The sequence below is a fragment of the Mesitornis unicolor genome, unplaced genomic scaffold (assembly GCF_000695765.1).
Source record: "Mesitornis unicolor isolate BGI_N332 unplaced genomic scaffold, ASM69576v1 scaffold484, whole genome shotgun sequence".
NCBI lineage: Eukaryota > Metazoa > Chordata > Aves > Mesitornithiformes > Mesitornithidae > Mesitornis > Mesitornis unicolor.
In genome coordinates, this window is record NW_010179159.1 from 1 (window position 1) to 23750 (window position 23750).

At 35.4% G+C, this 23750-nt stretch overlaps 1 protein-coding gene across 1 annotated transcript; it reads left to right on the forward strand.

The window, feature by feature from the left end:
* Positions 1–662: 662 nt before the first annotated feature.
* FUBP1 (far upstream element (FUSE) binding protein 1) lies at positions 663–19813 on the forward strand (the record flags this gene model as incomplete). The annotated part of the gene is made up of 19 exons (XM_010182657.1): positions 663–753; positions 2623–2661; positions 3015–3054; positions 3894–3943; positions 4036–4107; positions 4394–4451; positions 6037–6199; positions 6278–6376; positions 6460–6513; positions 7210–7312; positions 7397–7497; positions 8114–8255; positions 9483–9643; positions 10493–10647; positions 10735–10814; positions 13626–13754; positions 14434–14508; positions 18933–19078; positions 19460–19813. Coding segments are annotated over 19 exons (1767 nt in total), but the record flags the coding sequence as incomplete, so codon positions are not given.
* Positions 19814–23750: the final 3937 nt, after the last annotated feature.

Sequence of the window (23750 nt, forward strand, 5' to 3'; positions counted from 1 at the left end):
CGGGCGCCTTGTCGGGCTGCCCGGGCAGCCGAAGGGAAGGGGGGAGGGCGGCTCCGCGACGCGGCCCGTATTGTGTTCCCTGAGGCGCCCTCGGTGCTCGCTAACCTGTTCGGACCGGTTGGGAAGCGCTGCGGCCTGCGGAGTGAAGGCAGCGAGGGCTGTCTTTTAAGAAGTAATTAATCGCGAAGTTTTTTTTGTAGACTTTGCACCACGGGCCGTGCTTTCGTTATTTTTCAAGCAAAATTTTCGCCTCGTCGGTTTTGACATTATTTGTAGACGTGGTGTAGTTGAGACTGCTAAGGATTGAAATAGTTCTAGTGGTCAGACCCTCTGTGAAATACTGCAGCGTTTCGTGAAGAATGGGTAGAAAAGGAAGAGCCCCTTTCAGAAAAGTTTCTTGTGTTCGGGCTTCTTTTCAGCCGATGAAGAAAATATAGGAAGCTTTGTTGTTGAAGGATTAGCACAAGTGGTTTTGAAGACCTTAAAAATAATATTTCTGTGAGCAGAACTGTTTCAAACAGTAGCTTTTTATTAACTTATTTAGGATCATTTTAATATTCGTTGTCTAAATCGCTTAAAATCGTTTAGAAGACCTGGAATAAAAGGACTGCGTGAATTATAATTATTATTTTTTTTACTCACAACATCTGCCTTTTGTTTAGATTGCAGCAAAAATTGGAGGGGATGCTGGCACATCAATGAATTCAAACGACTACGGTTATGGAGGACAAAAAAGACCTCTTGAGGATGGAGGTATGCATTCGTTACTGCTGCATTTCTTTTTGTTGAGTCTGGCCACAGTGCCAGAAAGATTGCAGGTGGCCTTTTTGTTAGCAGGGGTTTTTTTCCATAGCACAGCATAAAAACATTTTGTTCCCTTATAGATTATGACATGCTTTCACATTTTCAGTTTAATGGGGAAATTTGCTTTAAACCTTTGTGCTCTAACCTGAAGTGAATGTAAGCCTGTTTAAAATATTTTTAATGTGGTTTAAATGCTCTAAAAAGGAAAATGTATGCTGGGGAGGGTGGCAGATAAATTCATGGTTAAGAAACGCTTACACGCAGGTATGTCATTTAAGTCTTGTCTTGTTGTGTAGGACTCATGAGTTTGTAAATTATAATTAGAGTAGGAAGTGCTCATTCCTAAAATTTGAATGGTTTAATATATTTTATTACTGCACAGTTTCAAATAAAAGTATTAATGCATTTCATTGTAATAGCATAGGACTTTAAAAAAAGACAGGAAAGTAGTTTTTCTACCTTGTAGACACTTCTGCTTTGTCTGATATTTAAGTCTGTAGCGCGTGTGAACCCTGATAAGATCATACTTAAATCTTGTAGTTTGTTGCAGCTTTTTGGATCTGCCTTATACTGCAGTAGTTTTCTCCTGAAATGTATGTGTGTCTTCTGTCTCTTACTAAGCAGCCAGTTTGAACTTAACAGGGTTTGATATGTTTAATACACACACAAAATCCTGGCTAAATTGTGGAAAGAAATCTCTGAGCTTGTTGAAATGTTTTCATAAGTCTCACAAAAGAGCAATGCCTTTTTTTCCTATAAGAGGAAAGGATTGAAACTCAGTCTACAGAATGTAACTAAGGCTTTATATCAGGAGTTCTTGTGTCCTGTAATAAAGTTTTTTTTTCTACTAACGGTGAGGTTTTTAATATACAAAAATGAGCTAATGATGCTTCAGATGATATATGTAATGTATTCTTTTTATTTTATGTGTAGATGGCTCTTGGACAAGTCCGAGCAGTACAACACACTGGGAGGGAATGCCCTCTCCTTTTAAAGGCAGGAATTTTTATTTATTACCTGTGTTTAGTATGTAAACATGACATAAACTAGTGGATCTTTCTGGATTGACACAAATATTTCTTGGAATATGTGTCTGAGTTTTTGCTGCACATAAATTATGGTGGTTCATATAACCTTTATTTTGGGGTGGGAAGGAAGCATCTGAAGTCTTACCTTTTCAGATATAGGTTAATTATGCCTTTTGTTCCTTTACTGTACAGAAAGGATTTGGATGGTAGTGATGTAGTTTCTTTGAATCTGCTTTTTTTTGAAGTTTTATGCTATGAAATGCTTGATATTTGGATAGAAATTTCATATCGACATTCAGATTGAGATTGCATTGCCATGTGATACTGTTGTATTTTCAGATGTTTGATCTAGAATTGTGGTCGTTGTCAGAATTTTTTTTTCTTTAAATCATTGTTGATTTTTGTATGGATTTGATTTTTTTTTTCTTTTTTACTATAGAAGCATCATTAGCTTGAGCAACCAATGGAGCTAAACTTTGTTCCTTGTCTTAGTTAAGTTTCAGTGACTGGGTATCTATGAGAAATCTACAGTGTGTTCTGAAAACTGCCGTTTTTAAACTACTGAATAGATAATATGGAAAAACCTAACATCTTTTCAGCTGTACTAACCAAGTGCTGAGTGTTTGTGAGATTCTTTCTTTTATTCAGATGATCAACTCCCTGAAATTGGAGGAAAAAAAAAAAAGAAAGGGGGACTAAAATACACTGGAAAGTTACAGTTCACACTAAAAGGTGTAAACACTTCTTGAATTTCTTGGCAAAAAAAATTTAAAAAATCTTAATTTTGCAGATCAACCAGATGCTAAGAAAGTTGCTCCTCAGAATGACTGTAAGTAATTTTTATTTTGTTGCCAAAAAAAAAAAACCTAAACAAGTGTAACGTTGTCAGAACAAGAATTTGAAACTGTTCTGGTAGGTGATACTTGAATCAGTAAGACCGAAAGAATGGCTGGGTATTTATGTCTTATTTTCTTGAAGCAGTGCCAGTCTGCTTTGTAAAACTGACAATGTTGTTAGCAACAGCTGAGAATCTCTTTAGCTGTTTATACACCTCTTGATAAGACTTCTTTAAAAGTCAACTTGAACAAAAGTTGATACAATTAAGTTTTATTATCAAAGGAGAAGCTTAGTTGTAAATTGTACTGCTTGTTTGAATTTAATTTTAACAATATTTGCTTATAGCTTTTGGAAATCAGCTACCACCGATGCATCAACAACAAAGGTAAGAGTTACCCTACATCTTATGTAGAGTTTGGTTTTTAGTGAAAAAAAAGTGGTTTCAAGAATTTTTTCTGAAAATGTGGTACCAATGCACAAAGCAATTACTCTATGTGTGATCTGTTGAAATTTAGCTTCAGCAAGTCCCAAGCAAAACACTTAGAAACAACAGTGTCGATGCATTTTTTGTTTTTCTCTTTGCAGCCTAGGGTGTGCATCAAGCTTAGTAAAAGGAAAATGAGTTGCTGGCTTTTACTACTTGAGAGTAGGTAGTATAATCAGAAGTTAGAAGCAGATCTGAAGAGGAGAGGGTTGACACTATCTTGTAAACAAAAAGGAAAGCTAGTGGTTTAAAAAAAATTGTATTTAACACAGTGTATTCCTCAGTCAGCTACATTTGTTACAACTTAGTAGGTTTCTCCACTCATTTCTTCCCTAAACAGCCACACGTAACTGTTACTCTTATTCTATGGCTGGTTTTGGTAGGTGAGATGCTGAAATTTTTGTACTTTCAGCATACTTTGATGGATATACAGATGAAATTTAGAATGCTACACCGGCCTTTTCTGTACCACACTTCTGTTGATAGTAAAGAAGATGAAGGAAAACTTAGATTGATTTGTATTATACTTGAACTTTTTGTGGTCGCTTTTGTATGTTGTTAGTTTACTTAGTATTGTGCTTGCATAATGATTTTTAAAGTTAATGGAAGGCAAGTGAGCCAGGGTGATGATGGTGGGGGCACTAGCTTTCTTTAGTTTATTGGGAGGATATACATAAAATAAATGCCTGTTTGGTTTCTGAATGGTCGTTGTCTTTTGATTGATTTAACATTCTCTGTAGGTCCGTGATGACAGAGGAGTACAAAGTTCCAGATGGGATGGTTGGATTCAGTAAGTAGTATGGATGTGGTGGTGCAGTGTAGGGAGGGATGTTAGCAGATGCTATTAATACAAATAATCTTTCTGCATTTTCTTTTTCCAAGTAATTGGCAGAGGTGGAGAGCAGATTTCACGCATACAGCAAGAGTCTGGCTGTAAAATACAGATTGCACCTGGTAACTATTTGTGTGTTGTTTGCTTTTTCTTTGTTTATTTTGGTGAGGTTTTTTTGGTACAAAGTTCAGAATGCTGATCATTGCTTCTAATTGCCTGAACCTTCGTTTAAGATATGCTTTGTTTTCTGATAATCATGATTGTCACTGTCTAAAGACATGCAAAAGGTTGTGATACACTGATTATTCTACTTCAGTAGAGTTCCAGTAGTTTGTATACTATGTTTAATTTCATAATCTCTTTCTCACTTAACACTACTCCTAAATTGGTTTTATTTTATGACCTTAGATAGTGGAGGCCTGCCTGAAAGATCTTGTATGCTAACTGGAACACCAGAGTCTGTTCAGTAAGTAGAACAAAATTGGTTTGTTTGTATTGAACTGTGCAATACAATTTATTTTTTAGATCTGAATGTAGTATCTAGATAGTATGTTCATAATACTATGTTTTTCCTACATTGAAGAGGCAGTCCAGTGCCAATTAAATATATACATAAGAGAAGAGGCCCTGTACGTCCAGGTAGATCCCTCAGCATACTTGAAATTTTAAGGCAAAAATGTGGAATTCAACTTTTTCCAAGTCCAGATCTTGTTATAGATAATACTTACTGAACTATGCGCTGATTCCAGATTGAGGTTGAAATGTGTGAGTATATACTGTGCTAAAAAGAAACTCTTTGTTAGCCATAAATTGGAAGATCACACGGAAAATGTGGAAAATCAGTAATATGTAAGAGTAGGAATGACTCAAAGCCCAGCCCATCAGTCGTTTTAAATGTCTTTGGTATAAACAAATGTATACCAAAAGTTATGAAAGGGATGCTTATGTAATACCTGTCAGCAAAGTGAACCTTCCTATATTCAGGGAAGAGGGTGATGGCAATGAAAACATTTTTTTGTTAGTGGCACAGAGGTTATATAACTGTTTGAGGACCAACTTATCCTGCCTTTGCTAGGAAAAATCTTAAGTATATATTATATTTGTGTATAATATTTGGTATTACCTCATTTATGTTAGTTCCTCCCACTTCATGTTTGCAGGTAAGGCCTGCAGCTACACGTTTTCCTTTGGGAAAGTAGCATGGCAGCCAGGCACGCTGCTATATATGAAGTCATTCCTTTACAGGGAATTTTCTTTTGATTTTTCTTTTTCCTGCTTGCATATTGGAGGGAAGAAGCTTTAACTGATGTTAGTACAGTAGTCATAATTTCACTTTGATGGCAACTGACTTACATGTGTGGTGAACATACACTTTTGTCAGCTATTCTGGTAGTGGTTACAAGTACAAATATCCTGACTTTGCATGCTGAATCAAGTTGCAGCTATCATGATACTTGATGTTAAAGCTAGGTTTATTTTACTGTCTGTGATTTTTTTTTTACCTGTTCATAAAACAACATAAAATAGATCTGCCTGTTAGTAGATTAAAGAAAAATTACTGTCAAATGAGAAGTTACCTGAATTACTACTGAAATTAAGCAAAGTTAGAAAAAGCTTTCTATCTGGTGATTATTTTAATACACTAAAAAGTAAATTATAACGATTTCAGACCTTCCATTTAACATGGATTTATTTGTATTTCTTGAATATTTTAAAGAACAAGGTTCCATCTTTTGTTTTGAATTATGTATCAATGTAACCATTCAGGGATGATGGTCGTGTTTGAGGAGGTAACTCTTACATGTGTTTGGTAATGAACCACCTTTTGTATTCTGACATTGGCTTGGTTTTGTGTCTACCACATTATCTTGCAGTTAGTTTCTTAAGTTAGTTACACATTTACTGGGTTTTCCTTATATTTCTTAATGAGAGTAATTGTATTCTTCTGGAGAAACTTTTCAAATGAAAAAAAAATTCCAAGCAGAATAGGCATGGGCAAGTGATACTTGTAGGAATAAAGTGTATGTATAAATTTACTCATTCCTTCACAGATCAGCAAAAAGATTACTTGATCAAATAGTTGAAAAGGGAAGACCTGCACCTGGCTTTCATCATGGTGATGGACCTGGAAATGCAGTCCAAGAAATTATGATTCCAGCAAGTAAAGCAGGATTAGTTATTGGAAAAGGTGGAGAGACAATTAAGCAATTACAGGTATATATGTTTCTTTTAAACATGTGACACTATCAAATCTAGATTTGAGTGGGTATTGACCTCCCTTTTGTTAAATAGGAACGGGCAGGTGTCAAAATGGTCATGATTCAAGATGGTCCACAGAACACTGGTGCAGACAAGCCACTTAGGATAACTGGAGACCCATATAAAGTTCAGGTAAGGAGTCCTTCAGAATTCAGAGCATTTTAAAATCCATTCTGATATTGCAGTACCTAAATAAACTTTCATTCTTCTTTTAGCAAGCCAAGGAAATGGTGCTGGAGTTAATTCGTGATCAAGGTGGCTTTAGAGAGGTGCGCAACGAATATGGGTCAAGAATAGGAGGAAATGAAGGGATAGACGTAAGCATGGTTGAAAAACTTGTTCACTGTATTTTGAGATGTTAACATTAAAATGTTAAGCTGGGTAATACCACTGAAAACTCTTAACCAGATTCCAAAAATGGCTGTAACGTGTAAGTACTACTTGATTGTTTCTGAGATTGACTTAATGGTGTGCAGCATTCATTTTACCAGCAGTTTTGAACTGTTTGAGCTAGCTGGAATTTTTTATCAAATATGGAAATCAGTTATATGGCTAAGTATATAATGTCATTCTAGAAATTGGAGTTTGGCCTTTACAGAAGAATATTTACCTGTTATGCTAGTCATGAGCTTGTAACTGCTCATCAGAGGTGAGGCTGAAAGTTTCATCTGCTAGATGTTGCATTTTAGGACCATTAGAACTTTTGTTCTTTGATTGTGAGGAGGATAATACCCACTGCTGCCACTAGGAGAACTTGTAGTGCATAGGATGTTTCTTTCTGATGCCTTTGTCCAATATTTGCTAGGCTTGTAACTTGATATTAAAAAAAAAACAACCCACACTTCCAAAAGCCTTATGTGGCATAGGGCTGGCCCTAGTTTACCATTCTCATAAGTGATGCTTTAATTGTGTGACTTTGGAAGGAGTATTTGCATTGTAGACATCTTGAAATTTTTCTTTTTAAGGTTCCAATACCACGATTTGCTGTAGGTATTGTAATTGGAAGAAACGGAGAGATGATAAAAAAGATACAGAATGATGCGGGTGTTAGGATCCAATTTAAGCCAGGTTGGTAATACATTCATAAGTTTCTATGAATTGAGTGTAAATTTACTGGATTGCATATACTGGAATTGTTCATTTTTATTCCAGATGATGGGACAACTCCAGATAGAATAGCCCAGATCACGGGGCCTCCTGACAGATGTCAGCATGCTGCAGAAATTATTACAGATCTCCTTCGAAGTGTTCAGGTTGGATAATAATGTTTCCCATTTAAAATCTCCTGCATGACTTTAAATTTTAAAAATGAGTGTGCAAGTTAAGAAAATAATCTCTTGGTGCTATTTGAATCTACTTCAAAATTCAGTCTGGAATATGAATGTTTGCTTTTACAGTTAGTTTTGCAAGTGTCAGGTTGATAATGATAATACTGATTCAAAGTCACAACAATTTTTGATCTGTGGTTGTATTGTTGCTTCTTCTATTATCTTGTATTAATAGCAGTTACACTGTTCATTTTGGTTGTAACCTGTGTTTAAAAGATGGTTTAAAAGCTTATTGTGAGATAAGGTTATTGTGAGCCCCGGCACTGCATTTATAGAAGGTAGACAGAAATTACGTCTTTGTATATGTGAAACTTTCAGCTTTCTTCTGTATACTTCATCTTTCCTATGGAGAGTTGTACAGAACATCTTGTAAAATGTAATTTAGGTCTTCTGGAAAAGATGCTACTTTTAACTATCAAAATTACCTGAGTAGTAAAACAGTCTTTTCTTAACAAATAATGAAATGTAACCAGTTGACATTAATAATTTGTTTGCAGTAATTTTTATAGAACATGCTAATTTGTTGGTTTTTCTTTTTTAGGCTGGTAACCCTGGTGGACCAGGACCTGGTGGTCGAGGAAGAGGGAGAGGCCAAGGCAACTGGAACATGGGGCCTCCTGGTGGATTACAGGAATTCAATTTTATTGTTCCCACTGGCAAAACTGGATTAATTATTGGCAAAGGCAATGTATCTTATATATATGTCTATCTATATGCAGTTAAAAAACACCTTAGCTTTTCTCTTTGTACAAACAGTCATACTAGACAGATGTTTCAAGAGAAGCCTTTGCAAATAGTTTCATGTATAGTAGAACAATGTAATACTGCTAAATCGTAACATTCCTAATACTCTCTTCAGACTTTTCTCACCAAAACACATACCTCAGTGTCAAGAACCAGTCAATTTATCTAATGCGCTTTTTAAAAAGTACTGAGTACTGAGCTACATCGGTAGTGTTTGGTAGATTCTCAGATGATGTGTCTTATAATTAACTTGCATTTGATACTGCTTGATTAGCCTAATGTTATTACATCTGTAACTCTTAAAACTGAATTTTGCATACTCCAGTGAAGATCTGGTACAGTGGAATCTTGTAACAATTCCTTATGTGTGTTTATTGTAACGATTACTTCTTAAAGAATTTTGTTCTAAAAATAATTTACTGTATGCTTCTAAATGTAACACTTGAGTTACCTTAATCTTTTGTTTGTAATGTGTTTTCCAGACACAACAAATAGGCTGACATAGTTCAGTTCTTGACCTGAAAGGTTGATTAACTTATTTTTTTAAATGCCAAATAACCACTGTTTTGAAAACTTTATGCCTACTAATGATACAGTAATATCTCAGGATTCTATAAGAGGAGGAACTAGTTTTGGGAATTTAACTTTCTGGTTTTAGTGCACTGCAAAAACTGTGGACTTTACCATCTAGTCAGCTTCTGGTCTTGGTTTTTGGTTTTGTGTGGGTTTTTGGTTTGTTGTTTTTTTTTTTTGTTCTGGGTTTTTTCGTTACCTGGGCTTGCCTACTGCTTTATAGGGAGATTAAGCTTTAAGGTTGTGTTTATTGATAACCATGGATATAGGATGTTATTCAGGTCTAATCTTAAATCTTTTACGTGAATGGAAAAAGCCAGACAACTTTGTAGGAATTATTTGTGGTTCTTTCTGAGTAACAATGTTGTGGTCTTTAATTTAAAAAAATGTCTGTACTACTTTAGTGCAATCAAAACTCTGTACTATACTGAGGAGGGTTAGTTTTTTTGAAATTGTTGTTAGAATGTTCTTGTATGGCTCATAAAAAATAGTTGTCTTCTCACTTCTCTGTCTTCATCTCCCATGCAGTTGACTTTTGAATCTGAGTATTTTAGCTTTAACGCATGTCATAAAAGTTATATGTTGCATTGTAGGTGGCGAAACGATTAAAAGCATAAGCCAGCAGTCTGGTGCTAGAATAGAACTTCAACGAAATCCTCCACCTAATGCAGATCCAAATATGAAGATGTTCACTATTCGTGGAACACCCCAGCAAATAGATTATGCACGACAACTTATAGAAGAAAAGATTGGAGTGAGTGTATAACTATATTTTGGTTTACAGTTATAACTAAACAGACTAGGAAGCGAGTCACTTTTGTAGAGACTTTTATTCCATTTTTCTTCCAAATTACTTTATCAGATAATTAATTATTAATAATAAATAGTAATCTAGGGAACGTAAACACAACTTGATGCACAAAAAGAAGCAAAAACTTGAAAGGTAAAGAAACAGTTGCTTTCTTCAGTGTAATACAGTGTATTTTTTAATTATGTGCTCCTGAAGATGCCCACTTTGTGCATAATGAAAAATTTGATGACTTCGAAGGTATCCTTGATATTTCTAAAGCTACTGGAGCATGTGTTCAGTTTTCCAGTCTCAGTTTAGGTAGAATCCTAATCCAGGTCTGCACTCCTAATTTTACTGCACTTCTATTTGCATGTATATGCATGTAAATACACTTACTACCTGTTTCTTGTACTTGATCTTGCAAACAGATTTAATTAGCAAGATTAGCCAGATTTAGATGTATTGGCTTATCTTGGAACGCTGATAGTCTTGTTTGAGATTGGTGTGGGGGAGAGGGGTTAATGCAACTTGGGGAAAAATCCATGCTTATTTGTAAAATCAGTTATTCCCTCCAGAAAGAACTGAAATAAATGCAGCTTTTTAGTTGCTATTGCTGCTACAACTGCTTTTATCTCTCTTCTTTAACTAGCTATAAGCCTAATTAATCTTCAGAAAGACTGTTTTCTCCAGGAAAATGTCTTTATTTAAAAACTGTCAAACATTTTAGATTATATTCTTAGTGTTCAGATTTATGCTTTTGAAAAATTGAGAACTTCAAGGTTTATTTTCATCTGTATGATATTCTTGTTACAGGGTCCAGTAAATCCATTGGGTCCACCTGTTCCCCATGGACCCCATGGTGTTGTTCCTGGGCCACATGGACCTCCTGGGCCACCGGGTCCTGGTGCTCCCATGGGACCATATAACCCAGCTCCTTATAATCCAGGGCCTCCTGGCCCTGCACCTCAGTAAGTACAGCTTCAGCTAGCTTCCTTTCTTTTGTATGGTGACCCTGGGACTGGCTTTCACTCTGTGTATGACTTGATCTTTTGTAGTGGTCCTCCAGCTCCGTATGCTCCGCAAGGATGGGGAAATGCTTATCCACACTGGCAGCCACCAAATCCACCAGATCCAGGTAAGAAATGTCACAGTTGTAGTATACTGTGTATATGCTCTGAGTACATCCGTTTTGTCCTTAAAAGTATATGTTTCACAATTCATTTCTGTTACACTGGTAAATGTGAAAAAGCTCCTTATTTTTCAGGGATGTTTTTTACTGATGGTCAGTTTGTGTGGTTTACACTTCTTGCATGTTGTTTGTGAGATGTTGAAATTCAGTTGTTACATTTGGAATGTGATTCTTTACTAAACATTACTGATACCGCATCTCAATTTATGTTGGTTTTTGCAAGAATCTTGGTTAACTGATTTTGTGCAGATCGGTTCATTTTTCTTACAGTGGATGTTTTTTCATGTTCTTTAATAAGGATATGTTTTCTTTCTCAAATAGTGACTTTGGATTTTATTTTAAACGGTGCCCCTTACAATCTCACTGATCCTGACTTTGCACAGTTTATGCTAAGAGAGAACTTGTGTTGAACTGCTGTTAATACAGTAAAGCTTGTTAGGATTGTGTATTTTGAGCTTTTGCTTACAGTAGGTTTGTGTTTTCTTCTGAAATCCATATTTTCAGCATCTGTTTCTTCTATTTCTGTTTATCTTTGCAAAGACTGGGAGTTTTTACTTATTTACAAGTTCCCAAAGTTTCAGTATCCTGATTTTCTTTAAGTTACATTCTTTGGTTCGACTAGATCATATGGGGAAATGGAACTGCAGTCACAGAAGGCATGGTAAGGCTAGGTGCTTGAGGCACTTGAAGTCATTTGTTTGAGGTAGAACTTCTGAAGAACTAAAGCCAAAAGATCTCAATTTTGGTTTTGTTATAAATGGAATAAATACTTTCTGATAGCCACTGGTCCTGACAGAAACTCCATTAAAGAAAAAGGGAGGGCTTTGGAGGATGTTACAATCTACAGAGAGTTCTGTTCAAGTCTTTTATATATCCTTTCTTGGCAAAGAACCATCTCGAGTTTCAGTTCCCAAACTTATAAAAGGTAGTTCTGCATGCATTCAGTTTAGTATTTAAAAATGCCTTTTGTCATCATTTAAATGTAGAATGATTCAAAGTGACTTGACTTGAAGTCTCAGCATACTCTTAAGTGTCACTTAATCCAAAACCACTGCCAAAATGTTAGTGTTTTTCATACTGCTTTTGCATATTTTATAAGGTAATTTATCTACAAAAATATCTGTAAAAAAAAATAGCTAATGCTCACCTTGATGTCATCTTGATGATGATTTTATAACCATTTTTTGATAAATACTCCTATTAAAAATCTAATTGTTTTCCTGTGTGCAGTTGAATTTGGTGTTTCTACTGGCATTTATTTGGATGAGTTTTGTACAGTTTTCCACTTAATTGCTTATTTCAGTATAACAAATGGGTTATTTTAGTATTTTTTTCAGAGGTCCTTTCTTCAGAACCATGCTTTGCCTCTTTGTCACGTGGCAGTGGAGCTAGTTACTGCAGTCAGATTTCTTTGGAAATTCAATGAATCCCGCACTGTGCTCTTCTATTCTAGAGAAGTAGCTACTAAGGGGAAGGAGGGGGGGGAACAAGCAATGGCTTATTTGATGTTTGCAGGTAACCTTAGAATATAGTACACATTAGTTTAAATCCACTGTTGTTGATGGAAGCAGTGTAATCTAAAAAGGAAACAGTGTGTTGGCATTGTTTGCTGTATGCTGTTACTGCTGTGTGTGTTTTAAGTGGTTACATCTGACTTCAATGCTAAATTGATATACTGGAAGAAACTTGTGTTGTGGATTTCTTCTCCCCGAATGCCTTTTTCAGGAGATTTCTTCTTTCTCTTCCATTAGTCATTGCCTTATCTATTTTGTGTTTGAAGGGAAATACAATTCCATTCATATGTGTAGTTATTCTAAAGTATCAGTTGTGTCTGTGTCCTTATGTGAAATTTTCTCCTCAATTGCCTGCATTTCTGTGCAGATATTTTTTATTTTTAAGGATGCAAGTAATATTAGAGGATGCCGATTGTGCTATAGGACATTATGTTCTGTAATAGTAGATTTGCAGTTTTTGTGGATTGCCAGTCCAGTAATGTAATTGATTCCTGTGATTCAGCAAGAATAAGCTGTTCCTAAAGGCTGTATGTGAAAAACAGAGAAATAAGGATCCTAGGAAGTAGCATCGTTGGATTACCTAGATGTAGTTAAAAGTAAGGGAAGCATGGAGGTAGCTGCAGAAGATGCAAATGTTGCTATTATTTGTTATACTAAAAAGCTGTAAGTAAACAGTGATGCTTTACAGCCATGTCTGGGGATTCAGGTTCTTAAAATACTGTGTTTATACATTTTACTGTTACCTTAAAGTTTAACTGACAAGCGTTGCAAATACCTAGTAAGATTTGTATTCTTCTGTTTCAGAAATACCTATTTGGCGTGCCTCCTCCGCCTGTGCCAGTGTCATTAGTGTGAGGTTATAACAAAAAACGTAAAACCACTGAAATTGTTTCATGCTAGAATGATTCATTGTTGCTACCGGATAGTAACATGACTATTAAAGAAACTTTAAAATCTGTTTTTCTCACCTTTAAGAATTTAATAAACAGCACTGTAGTAGTAAGGGTTCCAGAACGATTTTTATCTTATCGGTCCTGTGCAAGTAAGTATACTTTGTGCAGTACACTTGTCTGAAACCTGATCGAAAGTTTGTGCTAGAAAGAAAAGATACTTAAGTGATGTACATGGTTATCTTGTTTAGATTGATCTTTCTTTGAAAGAAAATGAGTGCTTTGCACCGGGTTAGTTGAGGACAGCATTCTTTTCATACTACTTTTTATAAATATTTGTTTTGCTTTCATAGGTAAGCCAGGAACAGATCCCAATTCAGCAGCATGGGCAGCTTATTATGCTCACTACTATCAGCAACAAGCACAACCACCACCTGCAGCCCCTCCTGGTGGACCAGCTACAACCCAAACTAATGGACAAGGTAGCTGTTGAGTAAAATGGATAAATTTCTCATTGCTGGGAGTGTAGATGCCCCATTACATTTCTTTGATATTTTCATATAATGAATAAATTTATTGTAAGGTAGCTGAGTTGCTTGGAAAACTTGCTTACAGCCTTCAATATTGCTTTTCTTAATTTCAATAGTAATGAAGGTAATCTGTTTATCTTGTAAGGTACTCTGAAGAGAATTTTGGTGCAACTTGGGCTGGCTTAATGTCAACATAGTGCAGTCATGAATAAAAATGAAATGAGCAAAACTGTTGATTGTCATTTGCTTAAACAGTTGCATCACTTCCAGTTGTTTTAGGACAACTATAATTGTAGTATTTGGTTGTATTATTATAATTGTGGTGCTTGGATGAGCCACTTACATTTGGCTTACCACTTGCATTTTCGATAGTATTTTGTACTGTGAGTGGTATGCCTTTTCCTGAACCTTGAAAATATGCTAAACACTTTAAATAGTTGTTTCTTTATGGTGTCTTTTGGTAATAGTTTACATGTGTAGTAGCTTGTACCACATAATTTTATAGCGTAAGATTTGAGTGATGTTATTTGGGACTGTTACTGAAAAGATTGGTTGATTACTTGCAAATTGTTCTATGTATGAAACAAAACCCAGTCGGTTTTGTTTGACTGTTTTTTTTAATGTAATTCAGGAGATCAGCCAAATCCAGCACCAGCAGGGCAGGTTGACTATACCAAGGCCTGGGAAGAGTACTACAAAAAAATGGGTATGTGTGCCAGCTTTTTAAGTATATTTCCTAAGTTTATTTAGTGCAATAAGCGTTTAGTTAAAGTGTATTTCCTAAGTTTTGGAGTTCAGCTTTGATCTACTTTATGAAACTGTTTGGTTTTTCTTCTTTTCTTGATTGGTAATTGTTTCCTTATGCTCTTTAAGATGGCAGATCTTTTTCTTCTTTTAACTTGATTTCTATGTCCCAGGTTATTAAAAACATCGTAACTATCTTTAATTTATATTATGCCCTTTTTAAAACAGTATTTGCAGCATTTAAGAGCTGTGTTTAAACTGCAGGTTTTATGTTAATAGCTTCTTCAAAATATTTTTCTTGAGCTGACATAAAACTGAAATGTGTTAGCTTAAGTTGATTCAGTCTTTTGCTGAATAAGGAAAGAATATGTGGTCTCGATGCATTGGCAGAAGGAGCTGTTACCATTTAAACCATGGTCCTGTCTTGCAGGTCAGTGTTTTGTTCAGTGTCCACCCATGCATATTGTAGTTGATGTGGATTTGTATACTGAGGACTGGTAGGCTTTTGAATGCCAGTGCTTTCCCTGGTATCGCTGCTTGACCAAACATACACCAGTATCTAGTTTAGGCTTTCTGTTTGTTTGGGTGGGAGGGTTTGGTGAGTTTCTTGCCCCCCTCCAGCTGCTGGAATATTAAAAAGCATTTGGAGTTAAAATGAATAGCATGTTTAATCCTCTTACCAACTTTCTGCTGTGCTGGTCTCAAATTCATTGCCAAGATGTAACTACTTTTATTCTTCTTTGTTTTGGCACAGCATACATGATGAAATGAAACGGAAAATAATATGTAATGATTATTTTCTACAAGAATTGTGTGTCAGACTTAGAAAATTGCAACAGACCTCCCAAACAAGTGATTTTAAAGATATGATGGGCCTTTCTATTTTTTCTCTTCCTTTCATTTAACTGCTTTTTTTTTCAATTTATTGTCTGTTAGTTCAGCTCACATTCTTCAATGCAAAGTAATGACATTTTTCCACTGCCTTTTTAAGAATAACATAATTTGTTGTCAGGGGCTCTGATGTCTTTCTAATTTGCTATCTCTGGAAAGCAAAGTCTTGAGTCTTTGCATTTGCTGTAATTAAGTAATAGCAAGTTATAAGGTGTTGGGTATGGACATTGGGAGATAAGAAGAGTTGCTCTTAAAATGCAAAATTAAAAAAAAATTCAGGACAACAATCAAGAAATAAAACAGAGGGGCAGTTCTGAACTTCATTTCTTTTTCTAGTTCAAATTCAGTTCGTTGCCTGAAGGAGAACTCTTGATGTCTGAACCTGTATAATTTGACTGTGTAAATAATAATTTTTTTGCTTCATCAGCATGTTGAGAGTCTTGATACAGAAGATGCAATTTCTCTTAAGATCCACTTAGAAAAGAGTAAGAACTGACCAAGTGAGGTTGAAGGGCAGAGAATTACTGTTGATTTGATTTATAGTGCTTAATGGAGGTATTTTTCCCCATCCTTAACAGCAATGTTAAGTAGTAGTAGTAGTAGATCCAACAAACAGGAACACTGTCCATCAGCAAGCTCCTGTGGTCTCTGGCCTCTCAAATACAGCTACTACTGTTTGGGCTTCCTACAGTACTTGTATGCTTCTGTCCCCATTAACTTGTGCAAAAGGGGGAAGGTAGGAATTAGTAGTCACTCGCTCCTTGACTCTTTCAGATTTTTCACAGCATAAATAATTACACAAACAGCTGTTTTGGAGAACTGAAACTTGGGACTCGCTGAGCCGAAGCAGTTTTATTTTGTGCTGCTGAGAAAACTGCTTTGATAATGCATGTGGCAAGCTTGCAAGAGTGACAGTATCGAGCTGGAGAAGTTGGATGTGTTACTGCAATTGGTGCTATGAATTTTCTCATACTTTGTTACATATGAGTGATCTGAAAACTCTAAAGCACTCCTGAATATTCCTATCAAAATGATAATACTGTTTTCCGAGGTTGCTTCCTACTGTAGCACTAAGACTCTGCTGATCACAGAGAACACTTTCCTATTTTTTTTTTGGTGTATAGAACAGTGACTTGAAAATAACTTGTTTTCCAGCTCACAAATACAGTGGCAAAGTCCATGTCCTTTTTCAAACTCTTGGTTTGGTCAGGGACTATTGCTTTGAGTAGCAAATACAATTAAAATAAGACTGAAAAGCTAGTAAAATTACTTATGCACACTGGTATGTTGCATGGGTCTTGTAGGTGACCCAGACCATCTATTTACTTGGTACCCTACTTAATAAATTGAAAAATTTTGTTTTAAATTTCCCCTGAGTATTACCAGGGAACAGTCAGTCAGTCAACCAGTCAGTCATTTAGCTTTTGAAGGCAATACAGGTGCTGTTAACTTGAATTGGAAACAGTATTTTTATTTTTTCCTTACAAGAGCTGAAATAAAGATTTGCTTAACTGAGCCCTAAGAATCTCCCAAGGCTAACAGTTCCCTTTAAATGTGAAGTTGTATTTCTGTAAATTATCTATATGTCACTATAGGAGTTTATAAATTTATCATTTGAAGTCATTCTAATGTATTGTGGGCTTGATTTGTAATTAAGAGATTCCATAGTAACATAGTGAAACTATTCTTTAATGGTTTATTGTATCTGTAGTGGGAAAAGAGGACAAAGAACAGTTTTCTTAGTAGAAGCACCCTTGATGATTTGAGAATTGGAAGAAATGTAGAATCATCTGGCATTTTATTTCTTAATCTTCCTTAATGGGAACATGTATTCTGCGTTTCTTTGATTACTGCGTACAAAGGAAATGTCGTGTTTGTCAGTGTTCCAGTTGAATCTGGATGTTAATGAGCGTGTGCTGTTTCAGTGCAGTTGTATATAACGAAAGGAAGTTTTGACTGAACTGCTGAATTCCATGTGTAGGTTCAGAATTAACAGGGGAATGATGCAGCTAAAATACTTAACATTTTTACTAACCCACTTCAGGACAAGTCCAGTTTGACATATATGAGTAGATGTTAAACTTCCTGCATTTGGTTTATTATTTGAATTTCAACACAGCCTTTGGATAGCTGGCTGGCTGTGAGAAGATTCTTGGGTCATAATACACAAAAAATACCTTAGCTTTGACATTCTGCTGTGCTCACAGCTATGACATAACTAAATAACTTGTGAGTCGAATTATTATCTCATAAATTAATAGCAAACTTGTGAAAAGTGTATCCTGGGATAATTTGTAACCACGTCAAAGATAATTTTGGTTAAGATAATTGATCAGAATTATAAAAGTTGTGGTAAATTTTAAGTTGTCAAATGTTATTTCAGCTCTTTAGATTTGAAGAAATTTAAGTAAGTTTTCCTAGGAAAACAGTTGCTTTACTGTAAAACCCAAAAAGTGATGGAGACTTTTTAATGTCACTGCAGCGTGAGTGGAAGGACTATTTAAGTTGTATAGAGGGGCTGGAAAACGAACGATTGTATTTTGAAGACATTCAGGATAGTGCTTTGCCAATTGTTAAGATTCTCTGCTCAAACTTCCAGGTTTTTGAGAGGATTGGGAGATGGCAGTTACTTGTAATAGAAGTGTAGGTAGTTGGTATTCCTCACATAGATTTTCTGTTCAAGAAAGTTAATTAAAGCGCTCCATATAAACACCTTCTGTCTGGTTGCATGCAAGTGTGAGGACAGATTATTGGACAGAGGATAGGTAACTGCAAAAGCACTTTTGAGAGGAAAAAATTGTGACAAGGCTTCCTTTGTGACACAGACACACAAAAGAGTTCTGCTGTATTAGTCTGTCGCTTCTATGGAGTCTTTAAGCTGCAAGTTTATTTTCTTGGAAAGACCAGCAGTTCTCAACTGAAGTCTGGGAAACTGTGTGTGTATACATGTATGTGTGTACACACAGTTATTTCTAGAGGACTTGAACTTAAGTGAAGGTTGTAAGAATAAATTGTGTGGTAGAATAAATGTTTACAGGAATTAATGCTCTTTTTAAAAAACGCAATCTGCAATAACCTAGCAGTTGCATTTAGGAGGCCAAAACTGGGGGCATGAATGAATTGGCATCTAGTGAATTAATGCAGCCCGGACAATAGGATAAAAGTCAGTCTAGGTGAGTTACAAGAATTAATCTCACCTGTTGACCTGTATTTTAATTTAAATACTATGAGTTGTTTAGGTCAGCAGACTTTAAAGACTTTTGTTCTGGAATGTGATTCAGAAGGTGTTCTTCAGTTTTACTTTATGTGAGAATCATTACACTAAGATTATAGGATGAGTAGTTAGGTAAAAAAAAAAAAAAGCAGCCACAAGATTATTCAAAAGCCTTGGAGAGAGACTGCAGGAAGCTAGGGGACCTTTGTAAGGCAGAGAGAATTTGAAATTTTCTCATTTCTCTTGCAGCAACAAAGCTATGTAATTTTATTTACTTGTAGGTCAAGCAGTTCCTGCCCCTACTGGGGCTCCACCAGGTGGTCAACCAGATTACAGTGCAGCATGGGCCGAGTACTACAGGCAACAGGCAGCATATTATGCCCAGACAAGTCCACAGGGAATGCCACAACATCCTCCAGCACCACAGGTATAACGTTTAAGTTTTTTTGGCTGGCTTCTGTTTCAGTGGTTATGGATATTTTTTTTGCATGTCTCCTGCTTTGTTACCTTCGGAGTATGCATCTTTTTTTCTAGCAAAATAATACTATCAGAATAATTAATACATGACTTTGTTTACCTGATAACTCGAGTTCTGTATCTATCCATATGTTTGGTGATTGTTTTTTTTTAAAAAAAAGAAAAAGAAAAAGAAACCTTTTTCCTCCCAGGGTTTTGAAAACCATGCAAGAAGCCACCACCATTTACATTAACCGATTTTTCTTTCTTAAGGGCTTCACTCCTGAGTTAGCTCAGTTTAAAGGATTTTCTTTAACTTTTTGTGTATCTCTTATGTATCTCTTCTGCACAGGGCCAATAATAAGAAGTGGACAATACAGTATTTGCTTCATTGTGTGGGGGAAAAAACCTTTGTTAAATGTATGGATGCAGACGCCTTGATGAAGATCTTAATTTTGTTTGGTTAAAAAAAATAGTGTTTTTTGAAAATGTACAAAATATCTATCACTACTGATAGGAGGTAATATTTCTGTGTAGAAATGAAAAATGGTTTGTTTTTAGTATTAGTGTAGATGTACACATTCCAGCAAATGTATTTGCAATTATGTGGTCAATGCTTTGTGATATAAATGTACTTTTTCAATGTATACTTTATCACTTTTAAAATGCCTGTTTTGTGCTTTACAATAAATAATATGAAACCTCCTGTGTCGGTAAGTTGGATATATGGGTATATAAAGAATTATAGGATTCATTTGCAACGGTGAATCAAGGTACCTGTACACAAACGAGTTTGGTTGGTTTTTTCCCCCCCCATAAACCTTGTTGAGTTTAAAGACTTGTCGTTAGCATGTTTTTTGCCTCTTGCAGAATAGTTGTAGGTGGAGGATCTCTTTCATTCATTGTATTTTGCTGCCTAGCACCAGTAATCTTGATACCTTAATTTTCTTTCTATTTGATTAAAACTGCATGTGTTTAAGAAGGTGATTTTTTTTGCATACTTCCATTGCATTAACAGTGAAATTTCCTTTTATACATGACCACTGTTTCAGACCTGTGCAGCTGCTATAACAGATAACTTTTGTTCTTAATTGAATACTTCAAAACTGTTCCTGCATAACTATTTTACGGATTTTTCAGACTAGTTGCAAAATTTGTTTTAAGTGTAATGTGCTTAAGCCTTTGGTTTGAAGTAGTCCACTTGAGAATTCAGTATAGAAAAGTCAATGTGGTATGCATAGTAGTTTAAAAAACTGCATCTGTCTTTAAAACGCTGTTTTGTTTGAGTGGTGGGGAGCGATTGAGAACTTCCTGCAGAGCAGATAACTTCTGGTTTTGTAAATACTCAAGTATTTGAATCAATTATTTTTTTATAGATATATATATACGTGAAACTTCTTATTGCTCTAATGCTCATTCTAAAAATCTGATTCTCTTGAAATCCTGTGTTTGCTCTTTGCATATTTATTGGCTCTTTGCATATTAGACTACATGCAATACAGTCTGTCTTGCCGTTGTCTGTTGAAGTGCAGGTTTGATCCAGCCAGTATAGAACTAGCTCTATAGGGGTGAGGAGGACTGTGCTGTGTATCATCCTTGATTGTTCCTTCAAGGAGCATTGCACTGTAAGTACATCAGAATGACAAATTGATGAACTGCAACAGTATCTTTTTGTCAATGTTCCACATAATGAAAATGCCATACCTGTGTGACTTATGTTGGAATACAGTGCTGATATCTTAGGAAATCATAATTGCTTCTTAATTCAGAAACATAGGTTTTCATATTTATATACATACACATAATATGAGCTTTCTGGGTAAGTATTCTTGAAACGTTTAGCAATAGCTAAAGAACACCGTGTTTCTGTTTATCTGAGTAATGGCTTTTCTCATTAGTACTCCTGAGACAGCTGTATCGTTCAGTGTTTTAAAGTATGCATATCATAACATTGAAGCCTTTGGAACTCTTGTTAGACAGAAGTTGTCTTTGTCTTCAGCCAGTTTGCAGCTATGTAGTGATGTAGGTATGTTTTAAGTAATTCTATAACTGTTACTTGCTTTATCTTTTGGAACACTATATTGTTGCTTTGAGAAAATTTTTTAGGGTGGCTGCACAGAGAAGTAAAAGTTAAGGCTTGAAAATCGAAGTAGTTTATTCAGGTAATTAGCAATGTATGTATTGTGCTGTAGAAATAGAAGGAATTATTTTTATCCCGTTTAGTACTAGGAATTATTCTGGTAGCTTAAAGGCTAGGACAGTATTTGCTGTCTTTAGTGTAGGGTATGAAGTTTTAATAGTTCAGATATTTTGCATGGTATTTTGTAGATAACCTTGTAGAATGGTGCATTTATTATGTACTAAACTGAGCAAAATTAAATTCACTGGAGTCTTTATCATTCACAAAATGGAGGCTGTTGATTTTGATTCATTTAAGGTATAAAATCTTTATTAATTGCAAACAGTGCAATTATTTATACTTCACAGTGCCTTCCCAGACCTTCCACCTTAGGTTCTGCTGCAAAAAAGCAACAGGTAAGCACAACCTAAGGAAGTATATAAATTAATATATTTCAGTACATTAATGTTGTCCCTGTGAGATCTTTGTGGTTGTGTATTGAAAAGCAATCTGCTGCTTCCCCAGATGCAATGCATTGTTACTCACGGTTCCATTTCAGTGGAAAGTCTTTTAAGTTTTTAAACAACTGTTTATATTTCTAGGTAAATATGTATCTTTTTTGCTTTTGTTTTTTAGAAAAGATTTTAGTAGATTGCAGTAATTAAATTTGATCAGAATAAGTAATTTTTGTTATTTTTGCTCAAATAGCTAATTGTTGCAACTAAAGACTCAAAACCTTTGAAATATGCAGGAATTACTTTGGTTAGAAATGTCAACAGCCTTCACAAATGTTTTTTATAATAGGGCACTATTCCCACTTAAACCCTTAAGACCTAAACATGAAGAATATGACTTCTTGCTGTTATCACTGAACTTGACAACTTGTCTTAGAGTTATAGTGTGTTAGTGGAATTTTTAGGTAACTTAGTTTGCTTATCCATACTTGACAAGGTAGGAGAACAGATTCTGAAGTTTGAGATTAGTATGTTTTAACTGAAAAAGCATGTGCACCAGTTTAATGTTAACAGAACAGCAAACAGTGCTTTATATAGCAGTCAGTGTATCCTGTTTCTTGATACTTTAACTGAATTGCTGTATATTTTGATAGTTTAAAATGTTTATATGTCTTTTAGATGATGTGGTACAGGTTTTTGGTTGTTGCTTTTATTTTTTTTTAGCTTAAAGTAAAGCAGCATCTATTTGATTTTTTTTGTTGATGATTCTGTTTCTGAAATGTGCTGCTCCTCTTTCAAAAGTCCTGCTTATCTGTACATCTGAGAAAAATATTCAAAAATACTGCCTTCATTTTCACACACAGTGCTGAAGATGCTGCAAGCACCAAATCATAGCTCATAGAATCAGGTCCTGAGATAGTTACTACCAGTAAAGAGGAATCCTTTGAGTGTATGCCATTGGTGAGCCGATGAGCATGGACCATAGAAGGGCTCCATGTAGAAGGTAAAATTGGCAAAAACATAACAGATTTGAAATGTATCCCATACATAATGGTGTAGGGTATGATTTTTGTTTTGATCACTTCTCATTCTTTAAAGTATTATTTGTTTGACCATGAATGTTCCATAACTTGTTAAGTTTTTTAAGCTGTGATTTAATATGAACAGTCTCTTTTAATTGATATTCTTCTAAACAGCTACGCTTAGATATATTGAATTTTTGAACTAAATTAATAGTTGCGCTTCAGTTTCTTAAGCCACTTAATATTTCATCTGTAGTTTAATATGTAACTTCATTTTTGACATCAGAAGAGGTTAGGTGTGTTCTATTTGGATTTTGATACTGTGAATTTAGTGTTGGGGTGAGTCAATTGTTCCTTTTACATGATGATACTTTTTTCTTCAACTGTTGTTCCTAAGATATCTTGAACAGTCTTTCAGTTGTAAATTTAGCCAGTGGGAGGAGATAAAGAAGAAAAAGCCAGTTCATTGGAATGTCGCTAGTGTGTGGAAGAGGAGATGTTCTTGCATGTAGCAGTTGAGGTGTACTGACTTCCAGCTTTCTCACTGCTGGGCTTACAGGCATGCTATTTTGTGCTAAGCATAGTGTTTATTTGTTCAACTCTGCCTCCAAACTCATAGTTCTTGTGTGAACAGAAAATAGAATACTGGAGTTATCCTGATCCAAAAAGATAACCACACTTCCTTAGAAAGGTAATGATCTTGTCCAAAAGGTGTCTTTAAATGTTTCCTTAGCATTCCACAAATAAAGTAGAATCTGAAGAGAACAAAAAGTTTAAAAAGGAAGCATAGTGTTCAAAGTTGGAAAAGCGTTTTCCTATCTGCAGCCTATATTTTAATAGGGCATAAAACAGAATGTCAGACAGATAGTCCTCCATCTAGCTTGATCATAAATCATCTGCTTCAGTTCTCCAGGCAGACAGGATCATTATTCACTTGCACAGCCTATCTGGAAGTATTTAATCTTTTTACTAGTGGTATTTTATTGGTTGATAGAAACTGTTTCTCCCTTGTTCTCTTCCAAAGTAATTTTTAAGTTTTCCATTGCA